This window comes from Gasterosteus aculeatus, chromosome 12, assembly GCF_964276395.1.
Source record: "Gasterosteus aculeatus chromosome 12, fGasAcu3.hap1.1, whole genome shotgun sequence".
Lineage (NCBI taxonomy): Eukaryota > Metazoa > Chordata > Actinopteri > Perciformes > Gasterosteidae > Gasterosteus > Gasterosteus aculeatus.
The window spans coordinates 5,615,637-5,634,360 of NC_135700.1; the positions used below are offsets into that span (position 1 = coordinate 5,615,637).

The window sequence follows — 18,724 nt, forward strand, 5'->3', positions numbered from 1 at the left end:
ACACGCAGAGACTTGAGGAGGAAACAGCATGGTTACACTGGTTTAACCCTTAGTTGTCGCTTCTCAGTAACCCATTTCTCCAGTAACCCAGTGTACATGAGAGAAAGGATCAGCAGCGCAAGAGACACGTTGTTTTTATGTTTGTTTTTTTAATTATTTTGATTTAATGAATGCAAGATCTTTCTTTTATTGTAATCAATGACATCTGTGATTATTAAAAATGTATGTGTCTAAATTTCCCTTGTTTTGGCTGCCAGAGATGGGGGTTGCAAGTGTTTCCTCCGAGCCTCGACAACCATCCCCCATTTATTGCAGCCAATACTCATGGAGGTAAGAAATAGAGAAAATGGGGAAACAGATTGGAGGCCATGGCCCCCTTCCATCTGCCAGGTCACACCGTGTCAATAATATCAAGCTCAGCAAAGACAAAAGAGAGGAGGGCTTCTGCGACTGGGGATGAACAACCATCGCTTCCAGTGAGCTAAAGCTTTAAAACGAATCTTTGTTAAAAGGCCTACATAATTGGACTAATTTATTAATAATTACTAATATGACTGAAGCCTAAAAGAACACAAAGGATAACACAACCAGGGACTATAATTCCCTTGATGCAACACAATGGCGTCTTTTTACGTTGAGCCTGATTACATCGTTGGGTGGAAGTAACCCTGACGACATCATCGGGGTATTAATGTCAGACTTTAGAGAGCTTCAGTCAGGGCCATACGGCCACATAGGACATACACAACTCTTTCACAGGTTGAGAGCTCCCCGTGCCATTACAATGGTGTTTGTGTGTGTCTGTGTGTGGAGGAGCCCTTTGAGACATTTCAATCCACACCACAAATGCAAATCACAGGGTGGCGCTGGATGAAAAGTCAGTGGATCAGCAATGTCACTACCAACAGTTATTGAGATATTTCAGTCTGCACCAGAGTGGCGGAATTAACGTTTACAGTCATGCAGCACGATTTGTCTCAGCATTTGAGATATTATAATGCATTCAATTTAAAAAAACAGAGGAATAGACACAAAAACCTTTTAGCATGGCTGCATTTATCTTTTGCAAATGAGGGTCCTTAAATATCGGAGCTTAAGTACTGAACAGTGAAATATTACACAAGGAGATATCAGTCCTAAAGGTTGTACACAGATTCTCTCCCAAGATAGATAGTCAAAGCCGGTAAGACTCATGTGGGCTTCAACTCCACTAACACAGCACTATAAACATTCAAGTTTATTCAAATAGAATGTTCCAGATCCCTCAGGACACCACAAGACAAAAAACCCTCCTCTGACAAGTAAAGGGACAAGAGAATGGCAAATAAAGAGGAAGGAAAAGGGCAATCCTCTGGAGAATCGTCCTTAGGAGAGGCCAGCGTCTCCTTGGAGGGGTTTGGTGACGCAAAGGGAGCCAGAAGTCGGAAAACTGTAATTATGCAAATTAGAGGAAAAAAGCTCTGGGAGGGCCTTCAGAATGGCAGTGAGTTTCCAGCTAGTACTGAAACATTTGAATTAGTGCCAATACAACAGCCCTGTCATGCATCCTGTTTGTCTACATGGACTAAATTGTGGACACATCCTTTAACGCACATTTTTTGTGGATCCCTTTACTCGTGCAAGGAGGCCACCCGTGTCAAACTGGGACAGTTTGAAAAGAGGAAGCGATTTGCGATGCAACCCACAGGTGCTTTCAGTACAGTCCTGACCTCACTTCCTGTGCTCGCTGTTTCACAACAATCTAGGGGTTGTATCGAAGACAGTGGAAATGAGCTTCTTGAGAGAATATACTGCATTTCCTCAGTAGGAAACTAAATGCCTCAGCTTAGCTGGTGCCAATCTCTTCCTCAAAGTACCCTCCTTCTCTCACTCATTGTTTCTCTCTCTTACCCTCCATGTTGCATTGTACACAAACTGGAGCGTTGTATGGCATGTGGTGCAGGGAATGAGTCAGACTGCCCACCAGCTGTGAGCCTTGCTTGCCAGTGGGAAGGAATTAAAGATATTCCGTGCAGGGCAGGCAACAGCCGACAACACTGGAGTGGGTGATTTACAAGGCTATCAGGGTGGAGGCCAACAACAAGCAAGGACTACGGACCAAAGGTACGGGACACATTCAAGGTGACTGTACAATAATAATTATGCTCTCACTGAAACACTTACATATGCCGCTCTTGTGCTGCAAATCACCAGCAATGAAAGCAGTGATTGTGAAGGGGAAACTCCATCCACGCCTATACTTTTAAGGCCCAAATTGTAATTGGGAGTATGTGCATTGGCCAAGAGCACAAGGGCCACAACCACCATTAAGAACACCAAAGTCATGGGCCCACTGTCTGTGGGAGTTTTTCATATATGAGGGTGTTTGCATCACACAATATCCGGGTGTATGATAGGTCAAGGTTTGGGTTGTTTCCTCCATTGGTGACTTTAAATATAAGAAAATGATGCCATTTATAGACTAAAACTGTTTCCCAATATATATACTTAGCTTTACCGATTTTCAGTCAAATAAATGAAAGTATATAGAACGTTATACACATTTAGATCATTGTTTAGCGAGATTTATGGAGATTTTGTCAAAAACAGAATTCACTTTTTGCCATTTCTTTTTAGAAAAGGGCGGGTCAAACTTCCTCCAGGCAGGGAGAATAATGGGTATATTTTTAAACATCTCATTTTTCTCCATGTCTTTTAATTTAACCTAACGTTTGCTGCTCTTTTATTTCGACTTACGTGGCCTACTATTGTCCTTCCTTCCTTCCTTTAGGCTACAGGCTAAAGTATTGTACTCGCACCAGACGCTGGAGCCTATTATCCAATTAGCGGCGTTAGAGAAAGGCTCGTCCTTGACACGGCTGTTTCCCAATTAGCGAGGAGCACGTGCATTTACTCTTAGTGCCGCGCTAACGGGTCATCCCTGCCCTCCCAGCACGAGACGACACTCTGTCCGTCCCAAAACATATTTAAAAAACAAAAACAACAACAACAACAAACCCAACAACCCCCGTTTGTATGAAAGCAAAAACCGAGAAGCGCGAGAGAGGAATATGCAGGCGTTGGTGAACGCCTTCCTGCGCTGCCTCTCCTTCCTCTTGCCTCCCTCTTGGCTTTGTGTCGGCTTCTGCTTGTGGGCTGGGAATGAGCGCGAGGAGACGCTGCAGCCGCGGCCCAATCCCCGAGCGCGTTTCAAAAGCAGAAAGCCTCTCGCGTATGAGGAAGTGGCAGCACTAGCAGCGCCAGAAGCCCGAGGAGGCTCCAGTCCGTCGGTCTCGCCCGCTCCGCCAGGCTGCGTCTCGCCGGCTGCCACGAGCCCCGCTGCTCCTCAGGGCCCTCCGTCGGGTCGGATCTGGATCGGGGGCCTCTGGCGAGCCGTGGAGCGTGTCCTCGGAGCCCCCTGGGTCCTGGTCCGCCATCGCTGGTGCCCGAAGACGAAGCGTCGCGCGGCTTTACGCGCGCCGTATCCTGCCTGCGCCTTCGCGTCGAGTAAGATTCAAAGCGGCCAGGGAGGCGCCGCCGGGGAAGGGGACGGAGCGGGTGGAGGCACCTCGACGCGCTCGGGGAACATGAGCGGGTCCGCGGGGAACCCCGACCCGAACCCGGGGGAGCGCGTGCCGGATGCGTCATCGGGCTCCGATGAGGTAATCAACGTGGATCAGCACACGCCGGAGATGGGGACGGTGACGATCACGGTGGCCATTCAGGCGGCGGAGGACGAGGAGCCGGAGGAAGTGTCCGCCAATATTATTGACTTCCTCGGAGGCAGCTGCAGTGAGGACGAATTCGGACGACATGACAAATCCAGGTTGGACTCATTTGCTACTTTTGCTTATTTTTGCTTATTTTTATCAGTTCGTGGTGCCCGTGGTAGACCATGCGTGTGTCCTACTGATGGAGCCTGAGAACTGTTCATTGATGCGAGCAGGTAGGTTCCGTAAAGGTTGTAGAATGAAGAACACCCCCCCACGCCCCGCCAAGGAACCCCAGCAGTCATTTCTGCGTGCAATATTTGTATTTAACACTGCCCGGCCCATAACTTCAGCGTGTGAACTGCGAGTGGGTGCAGTTGGGATTTAGCGTCACTGAAAGAATGCCAAGCACGTTGGGGGGGGCAATGCATAGAAAATGTTGCGCAAATACAGACGCGTTATCCCGACGGGTGTATTGAGGCGATGACAATAGGCGGCGCCGCAATGTGCGGGGAGGACAATGGGAGCTTCACCACAGAGGAGGCGCACCACGCACACCCACTTACACGCTCGAGTGTTTTTAGCCACCTGTAGGACGCGTGGTGCAGAATGGAGACGTCAAAGAGATAAAGGGATGACACCCTTCACTGTAACCTAATTCCCCTGCGTCACGCCCGCGCTATTTTTATCCTCCGGCCAATAAGTTTACCTCCACGGGAACTGCGTGCGCAAAGAGTGAGTCAGTGATGGAAAGGTCAATGGGGGGGGGGGGGTTGGGTTTGTGCTGCAGGTCACACTTTTACTGCTCTGGTAAACCTTCTGGCACCAAGACAGTCTGACCCGCCTGGCCTTCTCCCAACTGGATGTATTTTGACTTGAATCCCTAAACACCTGATGGTGAAGCTTGCTTTGGAGCAGCAAAGTGTACGTTGTGAGCCAGAAAACCCTGCAACAGTCCTCCGAGTGCTCTAGTTCTACTTCATTCACGGCCTACTATAAAAAGAGGGAGGAAAAAAAAAACGGCCTCAACATTTCTGCTGTGATTTTTAATTTACACATTAAACTGATCCTGCGTGCTGACAGTTGACAGCTCATTTTAACAGCTTGGCTTGTCTTTTAATTTTTTTTTTAAATCTGAATTACTGGGGAAGAGGTGGTCAGGCTGGACTTGCCAGCTGTTGACTCGGTGTGTCCTGGTGGAGGAGGTGACTCATCCACAAAATCTCCGACCCCTCACTCTTAATGCGCCTCGCTACCGGACTGCCGCTTCAGCCGGGCGTGAGATCAAGATGTGCCTGAAAAGGCTTCGGCCCCAGTGCTCTTTGTACATTTTGTAAGTTATTGCTTTCTGAGAGACTCCCATATTCTGCGTGGGAGGGAGAGCCTGTGATTTTGACGACCTACAGATGGCGAGGTCTTGGCGGTTTTGGGACTCGGGGGGTTGAGGTCTGGCGTGCTGAGGCACGGTGACTACACACAGCCAGATTGAGGATGAGAGAGCACTTGTAAGTGGCTCATAAAGTCAAGCGAAATTGGTGAACTGTTGCAGGTGATTTAAGACGTTAGACTGGCATTTCAGTGATGTCCGAGGTTCTAATGCGTGTCTTGCCTCCCCGCCACCACAAACGCACAGCGGCGCCGGCACCAGCGGAGGCGAGTTGGAGGAGGACAGCTGGCAGCCGCCGGACACGGAGGTCACCCAGAAGCTGGTCGCTCAGATCGAGTACTACTTGTCCGACGAGAACCTGGAGCACGACGCCTTCCTGCTAAAGCACGTCCGACGCAACAAGCTGGGCTTCGTCAGCGTCAAGTTGCTCACGTCGTTCAAAAAGGTAACTATGGTTCCAACGTTCTTGGGTGTAGTGGGGGAAACGGGAAGTTGTCCCAATGAGGCTGACGCACACGATTATTGCTAGTTCGGCCCAAACTAGTCTACACACCACATGCTTTAATGACCTGAGATTGTGCCTTTATGGTGTAATTAATATTATTTTATTATGTGTACAATGAGAAAAGTGGAAATGAAGTTGAAAGTGTCGCTAAACAGAAGGGGAAGAGGAACCTGGTAAAAGTGTTTGTTTTAAATCCCTTGTGCCTCATTGACATTGACGGCGGTTTCTGATTTGTATGTGATTAGCTGCCGGGACGCAATGCTTTTCTCACATTGATTCACACCAGCTGGTACTTCAGGCCCATGCATGGAGATTTGGTAGTCTCAGTGTTTATGGCACTAGGGATCCGAGGCACCGCGCACCCACTTGTTTTTAAAATAAACAAGGACTCTCATACGAGGCGACTCATTTTAAACCTGAGCAAATTGCACAGCGGTGAGCTGAGCGATCTGTTGAGGCAAAGATGTTTGGAGATATCGATTCAGGAAGTACGACTGAAAGGAAGGCAGTGCGCTCTGCTGCAGGGCCTGATTGTTGAGCCATTTGTCATTAGACTGATTCATGATAACCCGCAAAGAAGCGATTGCCGGGATCAATGGTCGGGCTAATGGTTGTGAGAGGGCCCTCTTGGACTCCTCTGCAGCTCTCCCATGTAACGCGAGCGCCGTCTCTTTTGCAGGTAAAACACTTGACTCGAGACTGGAGGACAACCGCTTACGCTCTGAGACACTCCGGTGTGCTCGAGCTGAACGACGAGGGGCGAAAGGTGCGCCGCAAAACCGCAGTGCCGGTGTTTGCCAGCGAGTCGTTGCCCAGCCGCATGCTGCTGCTAAGTGATCTGCAGAGATGGCCGGAGCTGGCAGCTCTCACTGTAGATAATGGAGGAGGCAGCGAGGGAGGAGCTACTCTGCAGGAGCAGCTCATGAAGCTGCTGTTGAAGGAGTTCGGGGCGTACGGCACCATCGCCTCCGTCAGGGTGCTGAAACCCGGGAAGGACCTGCCGGCCGACCTGAAGAGGCTGAGCAGCCGCTACACTCAGCTGGGCGCCGAGGAGTGCGCCATCGTGGAGTTCGAGGAGGTGGAGGCGGCCGTCAAGGCCAACGAAGCCACGGGCAGCGACGACGGCGGCGCCGGTTCGCTGGGGTTGAAGTTGGTCCTGATCGGCACCAAGCCGCCCAAGAAGAAGGTGCCCAAGGAGCGGCCCCGGGAGGAAGGGGGCATGCGGAAGAGCCGCTCGCTTAACAGCAGGGTGCGAGAGCTCCAGTACCACGGCGACGACTCGGCCTGCAGCTCCTCTGAGACGGAGAGCAACCCCACGTCCCCGCGGCTGGCCAGGAAGTCCCAGTCCTGCAACAAGCTCAGCCCGACCACCGCGGCCCTCAACGTCCAGAACAATCACCTCAGCCCCAGCATGTCGCCGCGCAACAGTCCCTGGTCGAGCCCCCGCGCCAGCCCCAGTTCTCAGCGCAAGTCCCCCCATTCCCACAAGTCTCCGTTGGCCAGCGAGGGCAGATTGAGCCCGGAGGGCGGGCGCCGCTGGGCAGACTACTCCTCGGACAGTAGCCTCACCCCCTCGGGGAGCCCGTGGGTTCAGCGGCGCAAGCAGGTGGCGTCGCAGGAGAGCAGCCCGGTGGGGAGCCCGATGATGGGTCGGAAGATGCAGAACGCCGACGGCCTGCCGCCGGGGGTCACCAGGCTGCCCCGGGGTCCTGACGGAACCCGCGGCTTTCACTGTGTCTCTGTTGCCGAGCGAGGAAAGACTGCGGCTACTCAGACTTGATATGTGTACATTCCTTAACCCCCCACCCCACCCCGCCCCGCCCCTCCAAAAGAAATCAATTTGAGCTGTTCTTGGCCATGGCGCTCAGTCCCCACCCTGCATTCAAGACTGTGTAGATATGTTTTTCTTCAGTGTTTTTCTTTCCTCGTTATATTTTTATACAATGTTTTGAGTTACTATGGTAACATTACTGGTTTACTAATGGGAATTTGAGTGAATGTGAATTGATATTGCTTTGAATGGGACAGCGTCACCCCCATTGCTGTCTAAACGTCCTCTGCATGGGGTGGGGGTATTCCACTTTTTTTTTGTTTTAATTGAAGTGTCTTGTGTGTAAAAGCTCACATCTGTGGATGGTATATAAATGTTAAGTGGTACCGGCACATGGACTTGATAGAGATATCACCATATGCCTTTTCTGTGTTTGTCTACTGTGAGTTTATTTTTTACTTTTACATACTATTTAAAACCGAGGCCATAATTGCTCCACTGCCATAAAGGTTGGCTAGTTAAATCGGGAGCTATTTAGTTTTTAATTTGATTTCAATTTTATTTTCTGTACGCTTTGGCACTAAGTTGGGAAGGCTCCATTCCCCTGTACATGTTAAGTTGTCTGGCAGTTAGCTGCTGTATTTATTTTTTAGCTTTATTTTCTCTGAATCTAGTTATCAGTCTGAGCTCACGCTGAGGTTTGTGGGATGTTCGGTCAGGCAGAAGAAAGAAATGCGTTCCTGCCTTTCCATCTGAGCTGGGGTATTTGTACAATGCAATTCCTATTGTACAAATAAATCACTAAAACTGCAATTGACCAGACTCTCAGTTTATTTTGTTTGTGACATCTCGCCCATGAGCAATCCCCTTTTGATTTCAATATGCAAGTGAGTTTTCAGTGATTGTTGCCGTGCCAAGACTAGAAGCGTCTCCACACTTGTAAGGGAGGATTGGCCCTCTGGCGTTTTTATGGCTGCACAGATGGGAAGCGAGAGAGGGATTATTAACTCCATCAAACGTAGCAGACTAGTTGCACATCTATTCACATTGTGTTTCCCTGCCTGGCAGTGCAAAACATTGCTTTTTTTTTTTTTTTTTTACATTTACAAATTTCACACACGGGCGTAGACTTATTTTTTGCCATTGACCTGACAACCTCTGTCACAATGTCTACAAATGTTCCAGGGTACATTACGGTACAACTGGTACCTTAAGTATTCACCTCAATTCAACATGTAGCACAGGCCTTTTTCTTTCCCCCAAATTCTTTTTATATAAACTGCAATTGCGGCTCAATAAGTGGATAGGTGGCACATCTGGACAACCTCATTCATCTGTTGTGCAACCTCTGTCACGTTGCATAAAAGTCAACAATTTTCGAGTCTTGCCACACGTCAGTGGTTGCGGGTCAGGTTCTGAATTGGAGTGTGATTGTTGTGAACAAAGCACATTCCTGTTGGCTTTAGCTTTGTTTTCTTGCATAACACGTGTTCTTCAGAATGCAGCAGAGCCTCTACGATTTCGCTGTATTTCTTTTTTTTTTTGCTGCATTTGTGAGCCGCCTTTTCACCGGAGGAGCCTCCCCGCGGTACAGCGCTGCCACCTGAGGCCGCTTGCTGGGGATCGGGGGGTGGGGTGCTTTCTGCTCATGTGCAGTGTTTGACTTTATATGGTGACCTGCATCAGTCTCCTTTCATGCCTTCTGGCAAAAATTATTGGCCCAGATGCCAGAAGGGATGTGTAGCAGATCTTCTTGCACCCTTCCACTTTTCAGTTGCATTTTTGCAAACTTATTCGTAGGAGCTGTTCAGCCTTCAACGAACGATGTGACTTTTTACACAGTATTGTACGCATGGAGTCGAGCAGATGCTCATTTAGTTTTATATTCATGGCACAATTTAGATCCTGTAGAATTTTCATTTAATTGGTACTCTGTGCTGATTACTGTCCAATAAACGATATCACGCTTCCAATTGTGTGTTGCAACAACAAAAACATGAATGGTGACGAATCCATTTTTTTTTCATTTTCTTTCAAACGCCCACCAGCCAGCGTCCAGATGTGAGAGGCGGCAGCTCGCATGTCTGGAGAGTTGTGAGACTTTTGTTGATGCGGTTGCAGCATTCTGTTGATCTGCTTTGTACTTAGTTTATCTCCTGTTGGAGGTGGACATAATGAGAGTGCACACAGGAGGGGGCGGGGGGTCAGAACCCATAGTCCCCACATTCAGAGCGGTGAAGTGGTGCACGGGGCGAATAAATCTGTTCTCTTCACAGGATTAGCAATTCAAAATCAGGACGTCGTGACAGACGATATTTGCGCTGGACCCCCGATGTCTTCATTGTAATAAAGACTGTTTTGGATAAGTAGAGCCTAATTGAACTATTATCCTCATGAGACAAGGGAAATGGAGATAGCATAAAGGGGGATAATGAAGAACCTTGTCATTATTTGTAATTAGGCCGTTGCCATTGATGTATGAATGGTAATGTATTTAGTGCATTAGTTTTTACCATATAGGCCAGACTTTATTTTTTCTTCTTCTTCCATAATCGTTAAACCAGGTTATAAAACCTGTTTAGAATTTTCGTTAACGGCATTGTGCATTGAGCCGTTCATGTACAAAAGACGTACATCTTATAAATTAGTTTTAATACATGTACCATACAATGGTTTACCCAATTTCACATGTAAACAGGCAGATGGATACATCTGCGATGAGTATATAACCACAGTAGTAGGCAGACATCATAATATTGAATATCTGTTTTTGTTGCAAATTTTAAAAAAATAGTTTACAAACTGCTTTGCCCTCCAAAACAGGACAAACTAAATGTCCAACAGATCTGAAAATCAGAAAAATACAGCAACACATAACCTTTTGCATTGAAGGGCCGGACTCCTAAGATGCTTTAAAAGTGAGCAGCAAAATCTTTTTTTAATAATTGTTAGAACTAACAGGGAGCCAAAGTACAGAAGCCGGGGTTGCGGAGCAATGACGTCATCTATTAATACCAGTGAGGGGCCCAGCTGCTGCTGGTCTGAAACAGCTGGGCGCGCGAGAGCGAGGAGGAAGTCTCGAGTAGATTAAAAGCAGGGGCGAGTTTTCTTTGGAGAGGGTTCTGATTCAAAGGAAACAACTTTTCTTGGATTTTAAGCTTGAATCGTAAATAGGCGGCATGGAAGTCTCGCGCAACGCTGCCAAAAGGTCAGAAGAAAACAAGAAGAAAGTGTCCTCTTGATGAATAGAGGGGAGCGTTTCACGTCTCCGCCTCGACTGGGGAGTGTACGTCACACACGTCTACGTCGGTCGGTGGGCGGGGGTTCGTTTGAGGAGCGAGCGATAGGGTGGAGTAACTGTACACCAGCCAATTGGAAAAGTCGACACAGAAACCCAAGAAGTTACTCGAAAGAAAATTATTATTTTTCTTCTTTTTTTCATAACCTCACATTCTGTAACGTGAGCACGGGGGTTTCTACGGAAAGCAGCGCCCCCCCCTCTTCCCTCCCTCACGCAGGCTTCTCGCACCCCTCTGAGTTCAACGTGAGAAGAGGAACATTAGACCTCTGCATTCCAACAGCGTTCAGTGAGGAGGCCCCGAGCTCACGTCCCATTGGAACATCCGTCCCCATCTCTACAAGCGATGAGCTGCTGACCTCTGACCTCCAATCAGGGATCAACAGTGGTGCTTATTACGTTTCATTTCTGCTCTTCTGCTTTACAGAATATCTCAGTATCCACGGACGACCTATTTGTACTGCAAGCACAATTATACACACACACACACAAATTGACGTCAAATTGAACAGTTTTATTAACATAACTTAAAAAAAAGATCTTTTACAGTGTGAAACAGTTGCCCTGACACTGAAAACAGAAAAACATATTTACATAAAGGATGAGCCCATGTTGTTTCACGCAGACTGGAGCTAATGTGTAAAATGATAATCAGATAAAAAAGCAACTGGATATCTTTGATATACACACATACATCTCTGACACAGGAAATCACAAGTGACTGCAGTTTCTTAGTGCAACACATTTCAAGGGTTTCAATACGTAGACAGATTATTATCTCCGTTTCCCAAAAAGGAGAAAAAAATATGACTACACGTTGGTGCAGGTCACGACAGAAATGAGTTATTCCCCCTCGCACTTCTTTCTGGTCCTCTTAAAAGATCCAGAATGAATGTACAGTAGCTCTGTTTTTTTTTTTACTATATATGAACTTTATTGACAACATTTCATTTCCCAACATTTAAGCTTACGAAAAGGAATGGTATCATTGGGCAATACCGTAAGGCGATTTCTTACAGTTATGGTAGACAACTAACATAAAATTAAAAAAAATTACAAATTACAAATTGAACCGTTGTCTTCTGTAAAGAAAATGACCTGAACAAAGCCCCTTCATATGGATGCTTTCGCTCCAGACTAGCATGTTACCATGGTTACCACGTGGAGCTCGCCCCTCCGTTGATACATTGACCTAGCAATAAGGAAGGGGCAACACATGGCTGAAGGAGGCAGCATGTCTGTGCATCAGCACGACGGAACTAAAGAAGCCACAAAGACATAATGACCGGATCCTTGTCCCTGCGCACTCGTCCATCTGCAGGATCTCAGCGGGAGACGGAGGCCAGATGATTGGGATCGATCTGATGGGCTGTGTGGGTAGGCTCGCGGCTGGTGTAATGAGGAAAACACTTCCTGCCAGTTAGCAGATGGGATGGGGAAGTGTTGCGCAGCGAGCACGGGCAGGAGAAACGTGCCAAGAAGACAGCAACTCCGATCTTCGGTCCTTGAGGGCAGAGCGTGCAGAATGTGGTGGTGGTGGTGGGAGTGGTGCGGGGGAGAACAGAACACAAAGCCACGGAGCCACGTCTCCCGGGGCCTTCCGCTTTCAGATGTACAGAGAGCCGTCGGCGGGTCCCACGTAACCGACCCCGATCAGAAGAACGTCTATCAGAGTCCAAATGCCCAGGCCCCCGAAGCTGAACAGCTTTCCCAGCCCCTCTCTCCACTGGCCCAGGTAGAACCGGTCCGCCCCGAAGCCACCAAGCGTGATGCTACATGAGAGAAGACCAAGTCAAATAGGTGCAGTTGGAGCTCACTCCGCGATCAACATTGGGGTTTGTTGAATGTTTCCAGCGTCTAAGCTGCTTTACCTGAGTGCTAAAGCCGTCGACCACTTGTATCCGCCAGTCCAGTTGCAAAATAAACGCTTCTGAAAACGTCTTTTTCCTGCAGAGGAAAAAAAAAACTTGTGTTCAAAACATTTTGCACACAAATGAAGAACACTGAAACATTAATGTAAAGTCAGAATACCTGTAGGAAACATTTCAAAATGCTTGTGGATTCCCAGACTGTGTGTTTGCGTACCAAGATCCATAATTACTCAACAGTGCTATTTTTAGATCATATTAATTATCACCTAACACACAGTCTAACCCTGCATAGGAAACTAAAAGGAACACTCGATGATTAACTCGTGGTATCTGGAATCCCTAAGGAATTCGTCTTTGAAAGCATTCTGGCTCGGACCAATTCATACTATTAGAGATTTTTATCGTCCGCGTTCAACGTGTAAGCATGCAAAAAAAAAAATGAAGATAACAACGTGAGTAACTGATATACAAATAAATAATTTAGGACCACCATAGTTGGCAAAGATAATACCCAATTAGAGTGAGAGGTGAACTGGCCGTTCTGCAGGTCTGGACTGGGTGAAAAAAGCTCTTCACTTCTCACATACCACAAATGCTTGACTGAGAGGTGAAGCAACCAAGCAGGAGTCATCTCACCTAAACAGTGCACGTGGTCCAACACGTCACAGGTGGCGTTGTAGCGCTTGCGTGGGCAGGACACGGTCATGCAGTTGGTGGAGTTGGAGCAGCGGTACTCGGACGGGTCCAGCTGCCAGCAGAACTGACAGAGGATGGGGAGAGAGAAGTTGGCCCGCTGCTGCCCCGACTCTCCCTTGAAATACAAAAGACACCATCGGGTGATCAGTACACATGTTACCAAATTTAATCACAAGAGCCGTTTCTCAGTCACAAATGATGTCTCCACACAACGACTATTTGTCATCAGTATGTTTGATTACATAGCTTTCAAACTTAGCAAAAAGTTAGTTCTTACTGAATAATGTTATTGCTACTTATAAATCATTAGTACTGTTTGTACAGAAATAGATCCTACAGACAGACAGAGAGAGCGAGAGAGACAGAGAGAGAGAGCAACAGCCCCACCCACAGTTCAGATGGTAATGTGCTTTTACTGCGAGGTTGTGGAAACAAACTGCAACACCATGTGGACTCGTTTGCAATTGTTGTCAATACACTGGACCCTTGTCGCTGCTTTTCAAAAACAAATTTAGCAAATGCGGTACCCATCTTCTACAACAATTTCCTGTTTTTTATCGAGGTCATATTAGTACAGACAGTTGAGGCAATATTTTCCAAATTTTGTTTTTTCAGATAATTTTGTGCAAAACTTGTGCCTTATGTCATGTACCAAACTATTTATTTCACTTGTATACCACTAATAGTGTTCAACACATCTCATACATATGGTGTAGGGATATTTTTAGAATTAATCCAGATTTTTATGTATTTTACCATTAAAAAAAAAAGACAAAAAAGAACACAAGAAGTCTAGTGGACTGGCGTAGTGACAGCCCATTTCTGGGTAATTACATGAGAGCTGAGCTACGAATGTTTCGACCAGCTACTCTGTCCAATTCTTGTCATATTTATGAGATTTGGTTTCAGCACAGTTGTCGGGTGTTTGGGTGTGGTGTTATATGGCAGGTAAATACACTTGTCCCTGGTTCTGCTGTTTAATTCAATGTGCAACATCTCTAGAATCTTTTGTCATTCGTTTATGGTTACATGCTGTTAACTCTGAGTATTCTTCAGAAGTGGTTGGAATTTTTCTCTGGAGCACTTATTCAAGGTTTCCGGTTAGGAGCACGACATTCTCGCACACAATAAACAAGTGACGCGTGCGAGGAGATTTCGCCACACACACAAACAACGTGTCTAGTGAGGTTGTTTTCACAGACCAACACAACAAGGGAGGACCCTATGGACATCAGCGTGATGCGTGAGAAACCGCGGTTGTGACCATATGGGTTGATCACAACATCCCCATTTCTCAAAAGGAGTTTTGTCAGCAGCATTTGGAAAGTCTACGATCACAACTTGGTTTCTCGTGTCATGTTTCATTTCCCTTTGCTTTTCGCAGCGTGGATCTGGTACAAGATGAACCGCTACTCACTATGCAGTGAACTCCTTTTTTGGGTTTACAGGTGAAGGAGGCTGGTTTCCTGTAGGTGCAGTTGTGTTGGTAATTGCAGTTTATGCAATCAGCTGGCAGGCGACTGCATAAACCCCCACTGGGACACTTGGAAGCGTAGCTCTCTTCATCGCCGGGAGAAACTGAAAAACAGAAAACATCAAGTTACAGACATTTTTTTCACATTAATAGCAAGAATAATCAACGTCATGTAACAAAGGCTCAAGTACATTTTGCATTTAGGTCTGGGCTCATGAATGGGTGTGCTATTGCACTTGTAAGTGCATCCTACTGAGCATTTTGCCAAGCTGAGAAAATATGGCTGCGGGGGATAAATGACCAACAAAAGAAAAAGAAAGCCAGCTAAGAGTCCTTGAACAGGGCCGCTCATCCCTGATTGCTCCATTAAGGCTTCTTTCTGGAGTGACGCAGAGTGCTTTTACAGAACAGTTCATATGATCGGAAGGTGCCTTCAGATTTAACGACCTGCCGTTTGGATGATGGGGTCATGGCGATATTCAGAGAGGCAACGCTAAAACAACAGAGGGACATATGTATCCACCGCGCATGCTATATAACTTAAATAAAACGAGAACCCATTTTACAGTGACTGGTGCTCTGTCCGCTGGGTTTTTATTTCCTTTTCCAGGGCGCACCCCCGTTATAATGGTGGGGAAGCACAGGACTGGCAGCGGTCGGTTATCAAAACGACCCGCTTCAGGCTTTATGAGCAAATACAGAATCCCTTTGTCTTCATTTCTAAAGCCTCATTAAGACACACGTCAATTTATTTAAGATGCTGCGCTACTTGAAGGTTGCTGTGTTTTGCCAGATTCTCAATAAAGAGAAGACAGAACAAAACATTTACGGCAAACCCACCCATGAGTGAAGATACTCATTTACATTTGCATGAGGAAGAGGAGGAGGGTCCATGACGCTAAATAACCAACGGAGATCGCTTCTGCCGTTCTGAAAAAGGATCCTACCACCGACAACCGGAGGAACCGGCCACCGACCACCAACCACCCAACCCGCCGTTCTGAAAAAGGATCCTGCCACCGACCGCTTTTCGCACTCGCCGCTACTTTGCTTTCTGGCCAGTCAGAATGTTCTTAATCTGTAGAAAAGCTATTCTCTCTTCTATAACTAGACAACATCAGGGAAATATTCCCTGATTATAAGGTAAGAAATGTTCTCCCTGTTTGAATGTTCAGCATTCTAGAGGTGATATAATTCTGATTTATTCATCTTGTGGGAAATAGTCAATGGATCCAATTCTTCAAATCATTTAAAATAATCAAATTTGTAAAACATCAACATGTTATCGATCACGGCCTTGGGTCACTTCTCTAGGTCGGGCTGTATTTCTTGTTAGACAGTAATCAACATTAACCATACTGACTGACTTGTTTACCTGAGGCTGCAGCGGGGACCACCGGGCTGGAGATCACAGGTCCCTGCTGGGGGTCTCTGGAGTAAGCAGGCTCCTGGCCAACGTGAGGAGAGCTCAGGTAGCCTGATGGGCGACAAGACAGGGAAGAAGATACGAGCTCAACTTCTTCATCTGGCATAACATGGTTATGAAACATAGTGTGACCATGAACAATTAGCTTCATATTGTGCCGATTACGGAAATATTAAGTGAACATCGTTTACGTTTGCTGCTTTGGCGTGTTACGAGTCGGACACCCTAAGGGCGAGTGATTAATATATTGATTAACCCTCCTGTTGTCCTCATTTCCTGTATACACCCCGTGTCCTCCGGGTCAAAATGACCCGTCTTCACTAAACCCCCAATATAAGCAGCCTAATTGAATTTTAAACACCAAATTTCATCTTGCTTGAAGAAACAACTTGTCATTCACCACAAAATGTGTGACTACCTCAGTTTTCCCTCTTTACTTTATTTGTATAGCTTAAGAAAAGAAAAATCTTTATTCATCCCAATGACTCAATGACTTTTTTTTCTCATGAACAATTTAGGACAATGTACACTACAAAAATATGAAAAATAACATAACCAATTCAACTAATTAGCACATGTAGGGCAGTATGCAAGTGCACAGCCTTTGCAGATATATTTTTTACACCTGCAGCACACAGTATGTGTTTTACAGTCCTTCTTTTGAGGGCAGAACTGACATCTCTTCCTCTTACTTGCCCTAGCTGGGGAAGTGGCTGTAGTAGCTGGATCCTCAGGTTGATCAGGAGCTCCTGCACTCTGAATAGCTTTCACAACTTCTGCTGAGGCTTCTGTGCGGGGGACATGCTTCCTTCTTTCAATGAGTGGAGTGGAGTTACAAGTGCCTTTCCTAACTGCTCCAGGAACACCCTTCGCTTGTTCTGCGTACGAGACATCCAGGTCGGGTTGATCTCTCTCCAAATCACAAAGGCAACATCAATGATGTTGTGGAAGATGACCAGGGGCCAGCGGGCAGTCATCCTTCTGCAGCTGTATGTTCCAATCACCTTATCCAGGTTGTCCACACCTCCTTTATTGCGGTTGTAGTCCAGGATGATGACTGGCTTCCTGTCCTCACGATCGCTAATGTCACCGTCTGTGTGCAGTGTGCTCAGAAGAACTACATTCATGTTTTTCTTTGGGAGGTAAGAAACTAGAGCGGTGGTGGGAGTGAAGGCAAACTTTGATGAGAAGACCTCTCTCTCATTTGACGCAAGCAGTGCAGGTGGGAGCTCAGGCTTGTTCTTTCGAACTGCACCAACCATGGTAATCCTCCTCTTCAGGAGCTGCTGTCCAAGTTCATACGAGGTGAAGAAACTGTCACATGTCACATTGTGACCCCTCAGTCCCTCTTATCACATCAAGCACAACTCGCATCCACTGGTTCTTCTCTGGGCATCCACTTGTCGGCTTCCCGGTATAGACTTGCATTTTCCAAGCATAGCTTGATTTGGCATCGCAAGCCACTCATGACTTGATCCCATATTTTGCTGGCTTGCTGGGCATATACTACCGGAGAGGACAACAACCTTTGGACAGCAGTCTATGAGAAGACCACCTGATTTGTCTTGGTTACTTCTGCTACTGATTGATCTGAGACACAACTGAAACATTGTAACATTCTGTGGTGTGTAAATAACTCTGTGACCTTGATTTCAACTCTATTTGCCTCATGGGTCATTTTGACCCGAAGACCACCATTGTACCTTTTTTTGTACAGCTTAAATGGAAATATGAATAAAAGCAACATTTCACTTTTTCTACTCTTGGGGCCAATCTAGGAAAAGTCATAAAATTTCAAGTTAAAAAAATATCGTTTAGGGGATTTTTTTTTGGTTTATAACACAGTGGCGGGTCATTTTGACCCGAGGACAACAGGAGGGTTAAAAGGTTATTAAATGTGTCAGTAATTCAAAATACAGTTAGACCGTATAAACTAAGCTAGCTAAGGTTCCTGCTTTACAATATGCCGTTAACGGGGATTTAAACACTCACAGCACTTGGAAATTAGCAGGGGCAGAAAACGGTTGAGTCTCCTTAATTCTACATTAAATTATATATAATTAACTTCGGGGTCAGTGCTATTAGACAAACAAGTGTTCATCTGACGCTACTCATGTGCTAGCTCACTGGCTAACGTCAATCAGTGGACGTTGATGCTAACTCTGTGGGAGGAAGCTAACGTTGGGAGGAAGCTAACGTTGGTGCTGTAACGACAAATGTAAGAGCCGCGCACGCGAGCCAAGCAGCTTGAAACCAGTTATCCCGGTAAACTTACCGTTAACACATTGAAAGACCAGGTCCATAAACAAAACCAAAATAAGACCGTAGTTTTTGAAACAGCGACCTCGGTCGGGTCTCCACTTCTGACAGATGGTGGCCATTGTTGCAGCAGAGCTAACCAATGCTACATTCAGGGCACATGGGAATTACGAACGTCAGCGAGGCAAGAGGAGGCACGTGGAAAGTGCTCGCGATTACAGTAGTTATTACAGATTACAGTAGTAGTAAAAAACTGTTATTGATTCGTGATCGTTTGGCTAAACCCGTAGTCTTTTCATTGTCTTTGAATAGGGACCTTACATAAAATATAATCAATCAATTTATAGT

At 46.5% G+C, this 18,724-nt stretch overlaps 2 protein-coding genes across 4 annotated transcripts; one reads left to right on the plus strand and one right to left on the minus strand.

Annotated features, from left to right (window-relative positions):
- The first annotated feature begins 1,520 nt into the window (after positions 1-1,520).
- On the plus strand, positions 1,521-8,165 carry larp6a (La ribonucleoprotein 6, translational regulator a). Of its 3 annotated transcripts, none has more exons than XM_078085315.1 (5): positions 1,521-2,121; positions 2,617-2,658; positions 2,771-3,805; positions 5,323-5,521; positions 6,261-8,165. In XM_078085315.1, the coding sequence occupies exons 3-5, from the start codon at positions 3,051-3,053 to the stop codon at positions 7,359-7,361; spliced, it is 2,055 nt and encodes a 684-aa protein (XP_077941441.1). In that variant the 5' UTR covers positions 1,521-2,121; positions 2,617-2,658; positions 2,771-3,050; the 3' UTR covers positions 7,362-8,165. The 3 variants fall into 3 exon arrangements, with proteins under 3 accessions (XP_077941441.1, XP_040020164.2, XP_077941442.1); XM_078085316.1 differs by having other exon boundaries at positions 2,020-2,103; XM_040164230.2 differs by having other exon boundaries at positions 1,901-2,658.
- A 2,984-nt stretch (positions 8,166-11,149) lies between these two features.
- tm2d3 (TM2 domain containing 3) lies at positions 11,150-18,610 on the minus strand. The gene is made up of 6 exons (XM_040201970.2): positions 18,393-18,610; positions 16,067-16,168; positions 14,635-14,795; positions 13,158-13,332; positions 12,522-12,597; positions 11,150-12,422 (listed from the first exon to the last, which is right to left on the minus strand). The coding sequence occupies exons 1-6, from the start codon at positions 18,496-18,498 to the stop codon at positions 12,257-12,259; spliced, it is 786 nt and encodes a 261-aa protein (XP_040057904.1). The 5' UTR covers positions 18,499-18,610; the 3' UTR covers positions 11,150-12,256.
- Positions 18,611-18,724: the final 114 nt, after the last annotated feature.